At 39.6% G+C, this 16,646-nt stretch overlaps 1 protein-coding gene across 1 annotated transcript in view; it reads right to left on the bottom strand.

The window, feature by feature from the left end:
• Nucleotides 1–16,646, bottom strand: part of grin2cb (glutamate receptor, ionotropic, N-methyl D-aspartate 2Cb) — an 84,889-nt gene that overhangs the window by 47,666 nt on the left and 20,577 nt on the right. The window contains exon 3 of the mRNA XM_060844834.1: nt 1,053–1,167. Within this exon, the coding sequence (XP_060700817.1) occupies nt 1,053–1,167 (115 nt within the window). The remainder of the gene's footprint in view (nt 1–1,052; nt 1,168–16,646) is intronic.

The following is a 16,646-nucleotide window of genomic DNA, read 5'->3' as shown; positions in this document are numbered from 1 at the left end:
TTTAGGACTCTTGGGAATTCCAGTTCTCATCACAGGTACCTTCCCCATTGCCTGTTAGAGCCACTGGCAACAATGGCAGTTGACGGTAGTGTACCCACCCGAGACCTATCCCATACTAAAGATGACTGAAGGTGGGCTGGAGTCACTAGCTAAGGGTGGAGAGGTCAAAGAAAGGGCAGGAGGTGACTCTCAGTGCATCCCATCCCAATGTTAAATCCCTTGAGCAGGCTGTGAATGCTTTTGATGCGACTTGGTTTTATTTTAGTTTCCTCGTGTGGTGACTAGTTGAATCCCAGTGATGGTGAGATGTGCCCTTAGACAGGCATTAAAATTTCCATATAAAGAAAATATATTGGAGATATTGGAAATCTGAAATGAACACAGAATGCTAGAGAAACTCAGCGAGTCTGGCAGCATCTGGGGAGAGAGAATCTGAGTTACCGTTTCAAGTCTGGTGTGACTCTTCTTCATTCAAACTCCTCCTCTTCAAGATTAAAATTTCCTCACTTAGCAGACTTGCCTTTGTTTGGAGGTGTCTATAAACCCAATTTTCACCCAAGGGGGCAGAGATAGAATGCACCCCAGAAGTGTTTCCTAGGCAGCCACTGGGCAGGTGAGTGCTGAGGTGGGCTGGTTAGAAAGTCCACCTCAGTTCTCTGAAACTTTGTAACAATTATTTTGAATGCTGTTTGTCCTTTATCCATTCCTTCTGCCTTCTCCATGCCAGTTCATGCTCACTTCCCACACCCATACTCTCCATGGCATCTGCATAGCTAATCACCTACTATCCAACACAGGCAGATCTCAGGATCCATGTGCAGATCAAAGAAACAATATATGCACACTTCCAAGCATTTAAATCTTAAGTGGTTAATCTTTTGTAAAAACAAACACTCCTCATGTTCTGACTTTAATTTTTATGAATATTATCACCACAAACCACATACGCAGACTAACCAATTTGAATCATGTACACTGAATACATCAATGGGGGATAATTCAGACTGTTCTTGACCAGGTCACTATCATAAAAATATTCAACTAATACTCACCATTTCCCAAAATCTGCTTCGGTTCAGTGTTACCACAGCCATCGATGGTCTCACCAAATAGCCATCCTCATTGAAAGAGAAGTCTTTACCTTCCCAGGTAATGTTCAACATGTGCCTGTGAAATGTGTTTCAAGATCATTGTTAGGTCTAATGAAATGGAAAATATAGAAATCTTGGTTAATTCAAACATTCATTATTCATCGTTTCCAAGGTGATACCACTCTGCAATATGATCACCCACCAGTCGAAACAGTTTCTCTCCAGCTGCACCATCATTTACAGGTTGTTCTGCTCAAGCGTGCATTTGATTAATGTGAATTCGCTGTAACACGGTTGATGAATTGGGGACACTGTTTCTAAAGAGCAAACTTTTAAAACATGTTGGTTGTAACATGATTACATCGGCAACACTTTAGGCATTTTTTTTAAGCATGATTTTTCTATACTCCAGGTTTGTATAAGAATGCAACCACTGTGTTATATAAGAATTACATGTACTTTCCCAAAAGTTTCATTCAAACCACTTGCCATATTTCAGGTTATGTAATTTTTTATTGTAATCTAGCGCTTGGAGCTATTCTAGCATTTTATTTAATCTGTGTGCCATTCCTTCCCAAGACCAACATAACTTTCATTACATACAGTTCCCAGAACTGTACACAACAGTTAGATTTTATGTTATCCATCTTGGCAGGAACCATGGTTATTGAACATATGCAATTGCTGGAGATGCCCCTGTTGTTCTTGTAGTTTACGATATCCCAATTATTGTTAATACTGGACAAATCAGATTCCAGACTGAACTCAGTGGATCACATTTTGTTGTTTTGTTTTTAATGAATGGTCTTTCTTGGAAACACAAACATACAATGTTGCAAATTTGGTTTTAACAATAAAATAGAAGTTTAAGATGCAAAAGAATTGAAGACAACATAGAAAAACCAAATTATTTTCATAAATACAAGTTTAAGAATTTTGAAACATGCTGTAAAATAAAATCCTGTTAATCCCAAAAGCACTCCTTTACTCTCGTCATTCCAGAGAGAAGTACCACTCTATCACCTCTCCAGGACTTAGCTTAATTGTGATTTCAATTCCCAGCCTGGAGAATCCAAGAGACTCTTCCTTGAGTTTAAATGGAACTGAGCTTGGACTCTCTCAGCTTCAAATAACTGGTTCAGGATTTTAACCAAGCATTTGTGATTTGGAATTTTAAAACTGATTCCTTACACTGAAGTAAATTATTTCTTAACGGTTCTAAACTACGTCTATTCTGTTATTTTGTCTTACTGTCTTACACATCCAGCTTCAGCCAAGAGCTCTGCAAAAGTGAAACCAAAAGGTCTTTTTCAAACTATGGGTGCTTCTCCTAAGTCAAAAAAATTCCAAAACCCTCTACCTGAAACATAATACCCAACTGTTCACTCTGCTCATAACAGTGAAAACAAAAATCCAGGAAGTCTCTCTCTCTCTCTCTCTCTCACACACACACACACTCTCACTCTCTCTCACATTTTTTAAAAATAATAAATGACCATGACTATAGAAAGATTTAAAATCCAACCAATAAAGTAAATTATATTAAAATATATATCATACACCTTGCAGCATAACCTCTCCTGATTAAGTCAGAGGTTGGAATGGACAGATGTTGGCTGTCTAGCCATGAGCTCATTAATGAGTCAATTGATGTCCGTCTCCCTGAGCCCACTACAATGCAGTGGTGAATGAGTCGGTATCATAAACCCTTGGAAGGTGCTGAGCAAAACATGTTGGTTTTTCCTTAAGGTCAGGTAGTTTGTGCATGATCAAGGAACCTGGTATTGTGTAGGAACTGAAAGTTACCCCTTGCCGTTGTTTCACCCTCACATGGGGTCTCACTATGATTATGGTTCTCAACTGTGTTCAGTGCCATTAGCTATGGCCAACACTCTCACTGGTACACTTGCTGTCACCCTCTGAGTGGCTGGAAGATCTTGGAAGGTTTGACTTCTGTCATCTTGGACTCCAGTCAGGGAGTAAGCATCATTGCAGCCAATTACTGCCAGTTCTCCTCACTCCTTGTGTAGTGCTGATTGAGCTTCTGTGCTAGTTGTTTGATCAGTAGATGATTCCCCATGGTTACAACAAAATCCTGGCTATTCTGTAACCTGACCTGAGATGATATACCCATTCCACTTTATATTCCCAGCCCTTATATTATAAATGTTAACAATAAATTAGACACTCTGATTTTTCTTCGAACATTGCATTTTGGTGATCTGTTTACAGAACCCCCCAAAAATCTCTTTGGATTTTCTACTGCTCCTGGCTTTTTACTATCTTAAAAACTCAATTCTAGCACTTCTTTTTCATCCAGAACAGATGACATAACATATAACTGCAGTGAAAAGTATCTGCTACACTTCTATCTACTCACTCATTCAATCAATGTTTCTTTGCCATTTTATATTCCCAGCTGAAGCATTTATTATACTAACTATAGTTCTATTATTGGCAAACATGGATATAATGAATAATTCAACTCCCAAGGATTGTTGTGGGCCACTAGCTCACTTGCTTTAAGTTCAAGTGCATACCCATCACTCTTTATTCTGTTTTGTACTGTCGAACCAGTCAGCAATCTCAATCATTTGCTGTCAATTTGCTTTGTTTTGAGTCATGGAATGTGTTAACCATGCATTTGGGTGTTCGTTCACTCATTTTGCTGCTCCAGTCTTGATTTCTACTGTGACATTCAGATCTGTAAAAAGTAATATTATCCTCAATCTTTTTTTGTTTGTAACTATTACATTGAAACCCACATTCTGTATTTGACTGATCTTGACAGACTGCAATTATTGATATCTCTGTTCTTGAGGATACCACAGAGTGCCCCATTTGCACTATCAAGGCTGCTGGAAATAATTCTTCTTCCAGGAATTTAACTAAACAGCAGACATTTGATCCAAAAGTGTATATTTTCCTGGAACCAAATGCCTCAAGAGCCGAAGCCTATCCATATATGACATCACAATAGAATCCAGCAATATGAAGATGAGAACTGATTGTCTGACTTCTATCTTCAAATTGACTTTCTACACTTTTACAAACAGTTTAATAAAGTCCATGATATTCCTCTATGGAATGATTGTCCAGTATTGAAATCAATCAAAGTCTGCATTTAATGGATCATCATTTTTTTATAAAATTTAGATGTGAAGCTTACGACAAGATACAAATCATCACCAAAACTTAAAATTCTTTGCTTTTGATTTTGTTTGTATTAGTTAGAAGCAATACTCTGGCCATAGTTTGTTTTCACTTTAGTAAAACCATATTTCACGTCCACATATCTGCTTTTTTATTTTCACCAGTCACAAGGTTCAGATTCAGAGAACATCAATGGGTATTCATATCTTGACAATTTATCCTTGCTTTCAGCCATCCTCCACAGGAGTAACTCAGATTACAATCTTCTGTCTGACTTGGAATAACTTAACCCTGTTGAAAAACGTAACAGGATAACAGATACCACAACTAATTAACTACTACCAATAAACTGTTCCAATGTAGTAATGTTCCATAAACACACCCATGGCAAAAGGCAAATTTAGAACACAGATTGTCTCAGTTTTCAAGTTTCATCGTTTGGGAAACATTCTCTGCAACTTTGGTGGGTTTTTTTTAAAAGTTGGAACCACAGAAGCAACCTGAGTGGGTGTGGTTAAGCTCCCACCCACTGAAGCAGAATGTTTTAGTTTAGCTTTCAGCAGTTGCTTTTGGGGACTTGAAGAAGAAAAAGCTATTTTTTTCCCTCTCTCGGTTACAACCAAACATTGAGAGTTCTCTGCTTGCCAAGGGAGTTGCATGTGAGGCAGTCTGTGTTCTGAATTTGTCTTTTGTTAAGAGTGCATTTATCTGATGTTACTTTATTGAAACAGTTCAATAATAATAATTACTGTATCTATTACTCTGTCGAGTTTTCTAGTAGAGTTAAATTATTCCAAATCCATTTTTTTGTTGTATTTGAACTGTAGTGGATGAATAATGTGTGTCTTGCTTTAAATCTGATAGTTTGACCAATCCAATTTAACATCCAAAATAAAGGACACGATCACTTACCACTTGCTTCCTTTGAATTCAATAATCCTAAACCCAACCCAGATTTAGAGATTTTGATCCCGATAAGAGTGCCAAGTTTGTTATGGACCAGATCAAACCCCCTCAAAATATTCAGAAGATAATCTAGGCCTTAACCTGTTCTTATTTTAAAAGTAATTGTGGGTGTTGTGTTCCAGATGCAATTCAATTGGTCAAACTACCAGATTTAAAGCAAAACACACTTTATTCATTCACTATAGTTAAAGTACAGCAAAAGAAAGATGGAATTGGAATAACTTAACTCTGTTGGAAAACTTAACAGCATAACTGATACTACTACTAATTAACTGCTACCAATAAACTGTTCCAATATAGTAATGTTCCATAAACATACCCATGGCAAAAGGCAAATTTAGAACACAGATTGTCTCCATGCCAATCCCTTGGTTGGCAGAAACCCCCCAGCGTTTGGTTGTAACTGAGAGAAGGAAAAAAATAGCTTTCACTTCTTCAAGCCCCCAACAGCAACAACTGAAAGCTAAACTAAAACATTCTGTTTCTGTGGGTTGGAGCTTGACCACACCCATTCAGACTGCTTCTAATGTTACAGCTCTTAAACAATTTTTGAAGCATTGGGTGTTTTTTTTTATCTTGTAGAATGCTCAGCACCTGTTCCCCAACCTCTCTTAAAGGAAACAAGGACAAAACACACTTTTTGTGAAGCACTTGTGACATCTGGGAGTTGCATGTATTAATACACAGGGCCTCTGTCTCTGCAGATATGCAGAAAGAGAATGCAGTCACTGAATCTATGTTAACACAACAAAATAGGCGATAACCATTCTCTGATTTATTCTTGACAATCCCTTGACAGAAGGGAATCTGCCTGGTTTAAATTTGAACAAAGCAAGCAGTTAACTGTCAATTATCACCTAATTGCTACATTCTCAATAGCAACATCTCTACCAATCAGGTTCCACTTGTCAACCAATCAGCACTCTCTTCTCACATAGCATAAGGTGTTATTGTCCTTTATATTGGCATTCTTATGAATATCCTCCCGATGAGTGCTGTTCAAAAAAGCTTTGATAAAATGTCTTACTTTACAAGACATAACTTACAAGACAAAACAGACGTAGATGAATTCTTCAAGTAAAAAGTGAGGTCTGCAGATGCTGGCGATCAGAGCTGAAAATGTGTTGCTAGTTAAAGCACAGCAGGTCAGGCAGCATCCAAGGAACAGGAAATTTGACGTCGAATTTCCTGTTCCTTGGATGCTGCCTGACCTGCTGTGCTTTAACCAGCAACACATTTTCAGTGGATGAATTCTTGTTGAGCAAGAAGGTGAAAGATTGTCAGTGTGAGCCAGAATGTGGACTTGAGGTTCCAGTCCATCCACCATGATATTATTAAATAGAAGAGCAGACATAAGGGGCTGAATGGCTTACTCCTACTCCTTTTTAATATACTTTGCTCCCTACCTTGGCGTCATCAGCAAATTTAGCTATACCTTCAGTCCTTTCATCAAAGTCATTGATGTGAATTTTAAAATATGAGGTCCCAACACTGATCTTGTGGCATACCACTCGTTACATCTTGTCAACTAAAAAATGACCTAATTAAGTTGAAACAGTTTCCCATTAGCTGGTTAATCTTTAATCTATGCAAATTTGTTGGCTGCCACAGCACAAACTTGTAGTTTCTACAATAATCCACAAATGTGTTCTTGGAAATCTAAGTTCAGTACATCCACTGTTCCTCTTTATTCACAGCTGTGTCAGAGTGTCTGTGTGGATACCACCATTACGCATGGGGACACCTCCCACCATGTATGTGGCAGGTACTCATGCGACACAGTCAATGTTGTCTATCTCATATACTGCAGGCAAGGATGCCCTGAGGAATGGTACATTGACGAGACCGAGCAGAGGCTACAGTAAAGGATGAATGGACACCGCACAATAATCAACAGACAGGAATGTTTCCGCGCAGTCGGAGAACACTTCATCAGTCTGGGACATTCAACCCCGGACCTTTTGTTGACTGTCCTCCAAGGTGGACTTCGGGACAGGCGACAATGCAAAGTGGCCGAGCAGAGGCTTAGAGACAAGTTTGGGACTCATGGGGATGGCCTCAACCGGGATCTTGTGTTCATGTCACACTACAGGTGACCCCACTGCACTACACACAGACACGGACACACATTGACAGACACACACAGACACTACTACACACATGCACTCCTACAGGCACACACACACTTCTACAAATTCATACATTCACACAGACCCTCTCTCATACACAAGTTGTCTCTCAGATGCTGACACGTACACTCACACACAACCGTCTCACAGACTTTACATTCACACTTACACATGCACACTCTCTCACAGACACTTGTAACACCCCTATGCCTCCACACTCGCACTCACACACAGGCATGCACACACATGAACACTCATATAGGTTTGTGGGGGAATTTGTACTTGCAGAATTATGTTTTATTTTGTTCAAAAACTGCATGAATCCATGTAATATTCTGTAAATCCATTTTTTAGATTTGAATTAGTCTGACCATTGTGGCACAGACAGTCACACACAGGGCACTTCACACCTTCAATGCATTGGGCTTATGCTCGAAACGTCGAATTCTCTATTCCTGAGATGCTGCCTGGCCTGCTGTGCTTTGACCAGCAACACATTTTCAGCATTATCTGGGCCAACATGACACCAATTGTTAAAGTTCATTTGAGAATGTAACTTTAAAAACATTCTGTGATTTACATACAAAAGAACTGCAACCAACATGGTCATTCTAAAAGATGAGAGACTTAACAAACAATCCAAATCTTTTTTCAACATATAATTTCAGTTACATCACACTTTAAACTTTTGCTTTTAATTCTGTCTTATGATCTTATCCTCCACAACCACCTGAAGGGGCAGCGCTCTGAAAGCTAGTGCTTCCAAATAAACCTGTTGGACTATAACCTGGTGTTGTGTGAATTTTAACTTTATTTACAGCACTTGTTATTTTGTCTAAAAAGTCCAATAAATTGGTAAAACATGATTTTCCTTTCACAAAAGCATGCTGACTCCATTGATTATTTTGTGCCATGCAATAATATCTTTATAATAATCATGGAGCAGGCTATCTCTGGTCACATCCATGAATCAATCCACTTCCCTTTCATGTCCAATGTGACCTCCTTCTGTGTCTATGTCTAGAAAATACTATCAAATCACTTACAACTGTACGGACAAAATGTCAATTGTCTAGCCTTTGACTCTATGTTCATCACAACATTTCTACATCTATAGATTTTCTTAATTGCACTCTCCACCTTTGATGCCCTTCTCCATAATAAATCCATTTTTCTTTCTCAATCCAACTCTTCCCTTGGTACAGACCTGATCACAGGTAGACATAAATGGATGTGGTGGACAAAAGATTTAGCCATTCATCACTAGATATGGCTGGACCATATAGAATATTATCAGGTTTCATTATTATTTGCTAAAACTGCTCACTATTCCAGGAACATCCTGGAATGCAAAGCTGTTCCAAAGAGCTCACAGATATCTTTATCACTAAGATAAAAACAATCTGTTCACTACCTCTGTCACTCAATCCTTTTCATTAGTCTAAACATCCCTTAATGCTCCCCATTCCCAACTCTAAATTTGCATCTTTCTCTATTTTCTCCCCTGTCTCCCCTCAAACCCTCTGTGAATTCATTTTGTCCATGAGTTCTACCAGCAGCCCCCTCAAACCTAGTCCCATCTAACTGCTGATGACCTCACTTCCCCTCCTGCTCCCCATATTAACCAATATTGTTACTCATTCTCTCTTCAGTTGTGCGTGTCAATTTATGTTGTTCACTGTTGTTAAAATGAACATTAAATAAGTGAGATTTTGTCCCTTGATTTTCTTCGTTCAGATCATCTGGTAAGTTTGATTCTTTTAGATTATTGGTCTCCAGGGGGATCAAAACAGTCTATGAAATAACATCCCTGTGAAATGATTGATATAGTCTACTACACTAGAAGGTATTACATAAATGTAGGTTGTTGTCTTTGAATTCATCTCAGCATATAACAGACGTTTCTCTACACTGCAGAAAACTATTTCCTGTGGAATATCACTCTGCACAATAGATCTTTATTTATAAAATGCTAATATTTATAATAGAGTATCTTCTGTAAAGTGTAAATACTTATAATAGATCATTACTTGTAAAAACTGAAAGCCTGCAGTGGAGCATTACTCCTAACACAATGCTGTCCATAATGGATTATTATCGGTATAGATGACTACAGTGGACCATTCACTGCAAAGTATTTCATGATTGTACTGAATGATTATGTGAATGTGGTCAAAGTCCATGACAACTCCCTCCATGCAAAGTATCACTCGCTATAACAGATCATGAATTGCATTAAGTTACTATCTATAATGGATCATTACCTTCAAAAGTTTGCTCTCCATAATAGATTATTAGCTAAAAAGGGTCTCAGTCTAAGTGGATAGTTACCCATAAAACTACTCTCTGTAATGGGTCATTATAAGTATAAGGTCATTGAATTTAATGGATGGTTATCTTTAAAAATGTCACTTTTTGCAATGGATTATTATGTCTACAGGGTCCATAATGGACCCATTACCTGTCAAAGTTCACTGTCTATAATGGATCATCCTCTGGAAATTTCACTCTCTGCACAGGATCATTACCTGTAAATCTTCATTGTCCATGAAATATTGTTGTCTTGAAATACATTTCCCTGGAAAGGGTCAACACCTATATTGCATCCTCATAAGCACAGGATCACAGTCCATCATTCATCTCAAATTTAATGGGTCATGTTTCACTAACTCTAAAAGTTCATTGTCTGTAATGGATCATTAACTGTAAAATGTCACTGCCTATTTTTAATTGATATCTATAAACAGCCACTGTCTCTTAGGGATTGTAACCTGTAAATGGTCATAACTTTAATAAATCATTATCAATAGAAGTTCACTGTCTATTGCAGAATTTAGTTATCTGTAAAAGATTATGGTCACTGGTCACCTGTTATTAGCTACAAATGATTACTATATATAAAAGATTAATAACTGAAGAAAGTTGCTCTATGGAAACCTTAAAGAGTTACTGTGTGCAATGTCACTAAGAGTTTTCACTGAACAACAAAGGTATAACATTTGAATGTGTGGTACCTGTTTCTGGTTGCCAGTAGACATTGTTGTCCAAGCAGCATCATATATTAAATTAGTGATTGCCCATTTTTGGGTTCAATACTCTAGTTAATGTGTCTCAAAATCACACAAATGTCAGCTTTGATTGCTCAGCAAGAAGAACCATCCTATGTCTGTAGAACATAACTTATTGGGATCACCAGTTACTTATAGATTAGTTACTGATTGATTTCTAAAGGCTAGTAAGACAATTTAAAAAGGAAAAGTAAAGACTTTCATTTCTGTGTTACTTTTGCAATCACTGAAATTGTCAAGCACTTCGCAGATAATGAAGTACTTTTGAAGTGTAGCCACATTATTGTAAAATAAACAATGGAATGGCAAAATTCCCTGAAACAGCAATGTGACCAAGACCAGGTCATCCATTTCAATGATATTGATTGAGAAATAAATATTGGTCAAGATACCTAGGACAGCTCCCTACTATTTTTGAAAATATTATGGACTCTTTACATCCACTTAATGGGCTCTAGTTTAAAATCTCATTTGGAAAACGCAACATGCTCGATTTTCCAAGAGTGGCAATTTCACACAGATTGGGAGGATGTTAGGTCCAATGGCAGGAGGTATTGAGTCCTGGTGAAAGAGATGGTGCGCTATGCCAATGCTTGCTCTGTGTGAGGAGTTTGTGGAAGGTATAGCCAGGGTCTAATTGGCATGGCCAGTTGAGTAGTTACTTAAGAATTAGGCTAAGTATTTAATTATCTGACTTTTCCTGAGTAACTATTTAATTAATGGACTTGGAACCTTCCAAATTCTCAAGTTTAAATGGATACTTTTCGAGAGTTTCAGGCAGAAGAGAATTTCCTGAAGCAATCTTCAGTTCCCAGGCAATTCCCTTGGAGCCTGTTACATTGGGGAATCTGCAGGGTTGCTGTGCACAACTCCACTTTGTGGTTCAGAACCCAAACCATTCTGTTAGCTAGCCCTTGGAAACTTGGGGCCAACCTTTGCAACTGCAGTGAAATGTCAGCCCAGGAGCATGTAATTCAGAGACAAGAGTGCTACCTGCTGAGCCAAAACAATCACATAAAATAAAGTAAAAACTTGGTGTTCTCCAGAGTTCTTCAACGTTTCCAAAGTTTGGAGGAAGTGGTTGTGGCAGCTGCTAAGTGAATTGATCCCAGACATGTGCACAGAAGTAGGCATTTATATTGCATGCATTTGCATCATAACAGGAGGAATGCACAAAGGACTTGAAGAAAACAACAAAGTTCCAGAAGGAAAAAGGAGGAGGGAGAAAAGTTAGGAAGGGGTAAAAAAAGGGACAAACAGGAGGGCATTTCATCCAAGGTGCTCAGAAAGCAGTTCTCCAACTTGAATCTGTGAGAAAAGACATATCTATGCTTCAATAAGAATGAAACACTCTGAAATCTGCCAACTGCTGCAACCACATCTGCAATCTCAGACCAAGGGAAGAATACTACTGCTATTGACTGTGATGCTTTTATGCGCTGGCTAGGTTGGAGCAGACAATGTTTGCAACATCACCCAGTTCCCATTCTTTGTTGCCTGAGGAGGTCACTGAAACCCTCTATACAAAGAGAGCTGATTACATTTCAATTTCTCTAGTCAGTCAGCAGCAGATGGAGTGAGCACATGACTTCTGAGGATTGCAGGCTACTCCTTGATGCAGATCTCTCTTGAATGCACAGGCATCGCTCTGCGGGAATTGCATGTCAACTCCATACCCCAATCAAAAGGGATTACATTCCCTCAGAGTCCAGTTAGTTTGTAACCATACACAGTGTATCCATGAGGACAGCATTCACTATCCTGGGAGCAGTCATCTTCATCATGCAGCAGATTGCTGTAACATCTGCATCTAAATCATCATGAAAAGCCAAACAGTCGCTGCTAGGTTGTGAGCTCTCTGCACTGACCACGTGATTGCTGTTTCTAGTGTGTCTACATGTGCAGTATGCTTAAAGTGAAAGTTAAATGTCTATTGACCGGGGTGGCACGGTGCCTCAGTGGTTAGCACTGTTGCCTCATAGCACCAGGGTCCCAGGTTCGATTCTAGCCTCGAGTGACTGTCTGTGTGGAGTTTGCACATTCTCCATGTGTCTGCGTGGGTTTCTGGTACTCTGGTTTCTTCGCACAGTCCAAAGATGTGCAGTTCAGGTGAATTGACCGTATTAAATTGCCCATAGTGTTAGGTACATTAGTCAGAGGGAAATGGGTCTGGGTGGGTTACACTTTGGAGGGTTGGTGTGGACTTGTTGGGCTGAACGGCCTGTTTCCACACTGTAGGGAATCTAATCATATTCAAAATGTGACCATTGGGGTGCAGAAGCCACTAGCTGGGCAGCTCTGGAGGAACCACAGTACTGGGCAGAACATGTGTCAAGATTCATGGTGGGCTACTGCATCCTGCACAACCTTGCATTACGAAGGTGCAATACTCACAATGAGTGATGATGAGGAGGAGGAGCAGGAAGAGGAAGCAAGGATGTAACCAAGACAGTCTTTTTCTGGCAGGATTGTATAACTGTAATCCCAACGTTCTCTCCATTACTGACTATTTCAAAATAAACATAAAATAAACATTTCAAACCAAATTTGTAAATTTAGTGATACTACACCAAAGACAAAGGTCAACTCTTGTCTACTGCTTTACCTTTCCTTGCTACAAAACAATGCTACCACAAATTTGCTGACTTTCAATGGGGAGACTACAGCTGTCATTGCTGGATGATCTTGAGCAGCTCTGTGCTGGGAAGAATGCATCACCTTATAGACTGGCTGGATGGTAGGCAACAGCAAAAGCTCTGAAAAGGCTGCAGTTATGAGAGAGAGCAGTAGGCCATATCAGAAAGTTCAGATTGAGGGGACAAAATTCAATCTGAGGAAGAACAATGAGTTACCTTCAAAGGAGAGGTATTCAGCAGCCAAGATATATCCCTCAGAGGGGAAAGGTAGGGCAAACAAAGATAGAGCTCCCTGCATGACAAAAGAGATAGAAACTAAGATAATGAAGAAAACACACTTTAGATGAAAGTACAATTGAGAACCAAACTAAACATGAGAGGTTTAGATAGGAGGTGAGAAAGCAAAAAAGAGAAGCAAAGAAGAAGTGTGAAAAAAGACGAGCAACATGAATAGAATAGAATACCAACTTATTGTCTCTGTATTTTTACAAAAAAAAGTCACCATATCACAGCACTTAAATTAATGTCAGAAGTCATCAATAAGAAAAGAAAATGTAAAATGTTCATCACAGTTCAATTAATGGCTCCTGGGTTCAGGGTATGCTGAGACCGCCACATTGGACTGAGATGAGGTCTCCTCACCGGAACTAGATCTTCACGGAATACCCGGGAGCCACTGAAGAAGACCTCCATGCTGGGATGAGACCTCCACACTGGGTACTACATGATAGGAAGGATGTGAAGTCATTGGAGACATGCAGAAAAGATTTGCAAGATTGATTGCAGGGATGAGAAAGTTCAGTAATGAAAATAGGTAGAAGTTGAGATTGCTTTTACAGAAGAGAAGGCTGAAAAGCTATTTGTTTGAGGTATTCAAAATCATGAAGGTCTGGATAGGGTAATAGGGGGAAACTGACTCCACTCCTGAGATAATTGAGAATGAAAGGACACAGATTTAAAGCATTCGGCACAAGCAACATGAGGAAAAACATTGCTGTTCAAGGCATGATTGAGTTCTGGAATATGCTGTCTGAGAGAATGTTGGAAATTCAACTGAAACAATCAAAAGAAAATTGGAGTATATTCTGAAAAGTAAGAATGTACAAGATATACGGGCAGAAGACAACAGAACAGAACTAAGTGAATTGTTCTTTCAGCGAGCCAATTCATTCATGATAAGCTGAATGGCCACCTTCTTCTCAGTGACAACCTTTTTGATTCTGTAGTTCTGAGGTTCCTGTTCTTTAGAGCCGCATGAAATCCCACAAGACAATGCTTCATCAATCCAGTCGTCTGTTAGAGTCATAGAGTCATAGAGATGTACAGCATGGAAACAGACCCTTTGGTCCAACCCATCCATGCCGACCAGATATCCCAACCCAATCTAGTCCCACCTTCCAGCACCTGGCCCATATTCCTCCAAACCCTTCCTATTCATGTACCCGTCCAAATGCCTCTTAAATATTGCAATTGTACCAGCCTCCACCTCTTCCTCTGGCAGCTCATTCCATACACGTACCACCCTCTGCGTGAAAAAGTTGCCCCAGAGGTCTCTTTTATATCGTTCCTCTCTCACCCTAAACCTATGCCCTCTAGTTCTGGACTCCCCTACCCCAGAGAAAAGACTTTGTCTATTTATCCTATCTATGCCCCTCATAATTTTGTAAACCTCTATAAGGTCACCCCTCAGCCTCCGACTCTCCAAGGAAAACAGCCCCAACCTGTTCAGCCTCTCCCTGTAGCTCAGATCCTCTAACCCTGGCAACATCCTTGTAAATCTTTTCTGAACCCTTTCAAGTTTCACAACATCTTTCTGATAGGAAGGAGACCAGAATTGCACGCAATATTCCAACAGTGGCATAACCAATGTCCTGTACGGCCGCAACATGACCTCCCAATTCCTGTACTCAATGCTCTGACCAATAAAAGGAAAGCATATCAAATGCCTTCTTCACTATCCTATCTACCTGTGACCACCACTTTCAAGGAGCTATGAACCTGCACTCCAAGGTCTCTTTGTTCATCGACACTCCCTAGGACCTTACTATTAAGTGTATAAGTCCTGCTAAGATTTGCTTTTCCAAAATGCAGTGCATCGCATTTATCAGAATTAAACTCCATCTGCCACTTCTCAGCCCATTGGCTCATCTGGTCCAGATTCTGTTGTAATTTGAGGTAACCCTCTTCGCTGTCCACAACACCTCCAATTTTGGTGTCATCTGCAAACTTACTAACTGTACCTCTTATGCTCACATCCAAATCATTTATGTAAATGACAGAAAGTAGAGGACCCAGCACCAATCCTTGTGGCACTCCACTGGTCACAGGCCTCCTGTCTGAAAAACAATCCTCTACCACCACCCTCTGTCTTCTACCTTTGAGCCAGTTCTGTATCCAAATGGCTAGTTCTCTCTGTATTCCATGAGATCTAACCTTGCTAATCAGTCTTCCATGGGGTACCTTGTCGAACGCCTTACTGAAGTCCATATAGATCACATCTACTGCTCTGTCCTCATCAATCTTCTTTGTTACTTCTTCAAAAAACTCAATCAGGTTTGTGAGACATGATTTCCCAAGCACAAAGCCTTGTTGATTATCCCGAATCAGTCCTTGCCTTTCCAAATACATGTACATTCTGTCCCTCAGGATTCCCTCCAACAACTTGCCCACCACCGAGGTCAGGCTCATCGGTCTTTGGTTCCCTGACTTGTCTTTACCGCCCTTCTTAAACAGTGGCATCACGTTTGCCAACCTCCAGTCTTCCAGCACCTCACCTGTGTCTATCGATGATACAAATATCTCAGCAAGAGGCCCAGCAATCACTTCTCTAGCTTCTCGGGTACCCCTGATCAGGTCCTGGAATTTATCCACCTTTAACCGTTTCAAGACATCCAGCACTTCCTCCTCTGTAATCTGGACATTTTGCAAGATGTCACCATCTATTTCCCTACAGTCTATATCTTCCATATCCTTTTCCACAGTAAATACTGATGTAAAATATTCATTTAGTATCTCCCCCATTTTTTATGGCTCCACACAAAGGCCGCCTTGCTGATCTTTGAGGGTCCCTATTCTCTCCCTAGTTACCCTTTTGTCCTTAATGTATTTATAAAAACCCTTTGGATTCTCCTTAATTCTATTTGCCAAAGCTATCTCATGTCCCCTTTTTTGCCCTCCTGATTTCCCTCTTAAGTATACTCCTACTTTCTTTATACTCTTCTAAGGATTCACTCAATCTATCCTGTCTATACCTGACAAATGCTTCCTTCTTTTTCTTAACCAAACTCTTAATTTCTTTAGTCATCCAGCATTCCCTATACCTACCAGCCTTCCCTTTTCACCCTGACAGGAATATACTTTCTCTGGATTCTTGTTATCTCATTTCTGAAGGCTTCCCATTTTCCAGCTGTCCCTTTACCTGCGAATAGCACCTTTGCTAGTAGGTACATCCACATACTGAATCAGAAAATTGTACACATAAAAAATTCCTCTCCATCTAAACCTTTAACACGATGGCGGAGGACACTTTATTAGATTTTGACACCCTGTAAATCATTTTAGGTATTCCTATCCACAGCCATGAGGTACCAGTCTGAATTTTCA

This window comes from Hemiscyllium ocellatum, chromosome 25, assembly GCF_020745735.1.
Source record: "Hemiscyllium ocellatum isolate sHemOce1 chromosome 25, sHemOce1.pat.X.cur, whole genome shotgun sequence".
NCBI lineage: Eukaryota > Metazoa > Chordata > Chondrichthyes > Orectolobiformes > Hemiscylliidae > Hemiscyllium > Hemiscyllium ocellatum.
This window is presented reverse-complemented; position numbering and strand designations above follow the sequence as displayed.